Source organism: Camelina sativa, chromosome 5 (assembly GCF_000633955.1).
Source record: "Camelina sativa cultivar DH55 chromosome 5, Cs, whole genome shotgun sequence".
Classification (NCBI taxonomy): domain Eukaryota; kingdom Viridiplantae; phylum Streptophyta; class Magnoliopsida; order Brassicales; family Brassicaceae; genus Camelina; species Camelina sativa.
Genome location: NC_025689.1, coordinates 164185 through 166248, shown reverse-complemented (window position 1 = coordinate 166248; position 2064 = coordinate 164185). Strand labels below are relative to the sequence as shown.

General features: G+C 39.5%; 1 protein-coding gene across 3 annotated transcripts in view; it reads left to right on the top strand.

Annotated features, from left to right (window-relative positions):
- The window catches only part of LOC104784512, a 5255-nt gene continuing 3197 nt past the window's right edge, over positions 7 to 2064 (top strand). Inside the window, exons 1-2 of one of the 3 annotated variants that reach the window (XM_010509544.2) lie at positions 7 to 263; positions 1129 to 1466. In XM_010509544.2, the coding sequence (XP_010507846.1) occupies positions 1129 to 1466 (338 nt within the window). In that variant the 5' untranslated portion in view covers positions 7 to 263. Of the gene's footprint in view, positions 264 to 570; positions 607 to 643; positions 949 to 1128; positions 1467 to 2064 lie in introns of those variants that run through there. The other 2 variants (XM_010509542.2, XM_010509546.2) reach the window with 2 other exon arrangements.

Sequence of the window (2064 nt, the reverse complement as noted above, 5' to 3'; positions counted from 1 at the left end):
AAAAAAAAAAAAAAGCGTTAAGATCCATCTTCTCTCATATGCAAGGCAAACACACATTTTTTACTTATATATATATATATATATATATATATTTAGAGATATATTTATTATTAATTCTGCGTTGAGGTCTTCTTCTTCTTTGTCTTGCAGAGAAAGAGAAGGGGTGTGTGGTGCGAGCCGTGAAGAGAATTCGTAAGTCTTTTTTCTCGATGCAGCAAAAGCTGTGTGTGTGTGTGACGACAGACGACGACTGAGACAGTGAGGTAAATCTGATACCTCTCTCTCCTTCCTTTCGACCACGTCTTCCTTCCCTCTTCTTTCTTTCTTTCTTTCTGTCATTTTTAATAATAATAATAATAATAATTTTAGAGAAACAACTTAAATTTTTTTTTTTTTGATATCGCTCCTCTGTCTGTCTGTTTCGACTTTGAGAGCTGCTTCAACTTTTTACATCTTTTTATAGATTGGAACACTATTACTTCTTCTTCTTCTTCTTCTACATATATATAGATTCCATTCGACCCATTTTTTTATTTATTTATTTTAATTTTATTACCCGACGTTCATCAACCATACTCTTCTTCTTCTTCTTCCATCTTGATGGAGGTACTCTCTCTCTCTATCCCTCTTCATATATGTAGATACTATACGACTACGACGGTCGGGTCGGGTCTCGCTCGGGTCTTATGTTCAAAAATCATTTCTTTTTTGTTTGTTTCTTTTTATTACATTTCCGTTCGTAGCCAAAAAACGATTCAGGTCTTCTTGTTTGTGGCTGGCTTCTCTGGGTTTCTTATTTTGCTTTTTATGAATGAATTAGTAGGGGTCACCTCTGTTTCATATGGATGTTTTTTTTGTTAAAAACGGCAGCTTTGGGTTTCATTCTATCTATTTTGGGTTATTCTGGACCCTCTTCTTCCTTCGTGTCTTCTAGGACCTGAAAACCAGGTCCTCCTCGATTTTATCTTCTTTCTCTTTTCAATGTTAGGTTTTTTTTTGAGGATGACTTTGAACTCCAAACTGTGGTCTTTAGAGAATTGCTTTGGATGATGATGTGTGTCTCATTATTGATTGTGTTTGCCTCCGGAAACTATTAACAAAGCTTCGTCTTTTTTTTTTTGTGCTCAGATGGAGCCAATTCATTCAGATGACACGGAAGGTTTTGTCGATGAATCCTCCAAGCAACTTCATTCCCCATATCTCAATGGAATCAACGGAGACCCCGAGGTCTTTCCTCGTGTTGGAGATCAGTACCAAGCAGATATACCACCATATGATCGTTTAATGCTCATTAAATGCTTCGAATCACAGCAGGACCTAGTCACATTTTCCTTGCCTATCCCTCTCATGTGGACGAGAAGTGAGAAATTCAGAGGTTTCCGTGAAGCCGAGGAAGGTGACAAAGGCAGTCCCTCAACCGATCAACCCCTGGAGAAATCTGAACCGCCTGCTAGTTTGAAACCGAGGAGTATTGTGCTTGCATTGCCATGCCAAAGAAATGCCAAGTTCAAGTTTGACTGGCTTGATAAGAGCCTCTATCCCTTCCCTGGGTCTTTGGGTGATTCTTGGGACGTTGCTGAGCAGCAGCGCTTCCTTCTTGGCCTCTACTGTCTTGGGAAAAACCTTTTCTTGGTGCAGAGATTCCTTGGCACCAAGCACATGGGAGATGTGCTCTCATACTACTACGGAAGCTTTTACAGGTCTAATGAATACCGGAGATGGGTTGATGGACGCAAGTTGCGAACCAAACGCTCTGTTCAAGGCCACAAGTTATTATCTGGTTGGAGGCAACAAGAGCTCCTCTCTCGGATCTCCTCTCATGTATCTGAGGAATGCAAGACTACGTTGCTTAAGGTACCATATGCTTCTCTGGTTTCGGAATGATCTGAATCTGATAATGAACATTATCAAAATGCAGAATCTTATTGTTGTTTTTTGTAGGTAGCTAAAGCATTTAGGGAAGAGAAGATTGCACTGGAGGATTATGTGTTCACTTTAAAGGATACGGTAGGAATTGACATGCTTACAGAAGTTATTGGTATAGGTAAAGGGAAAAGAGATCTG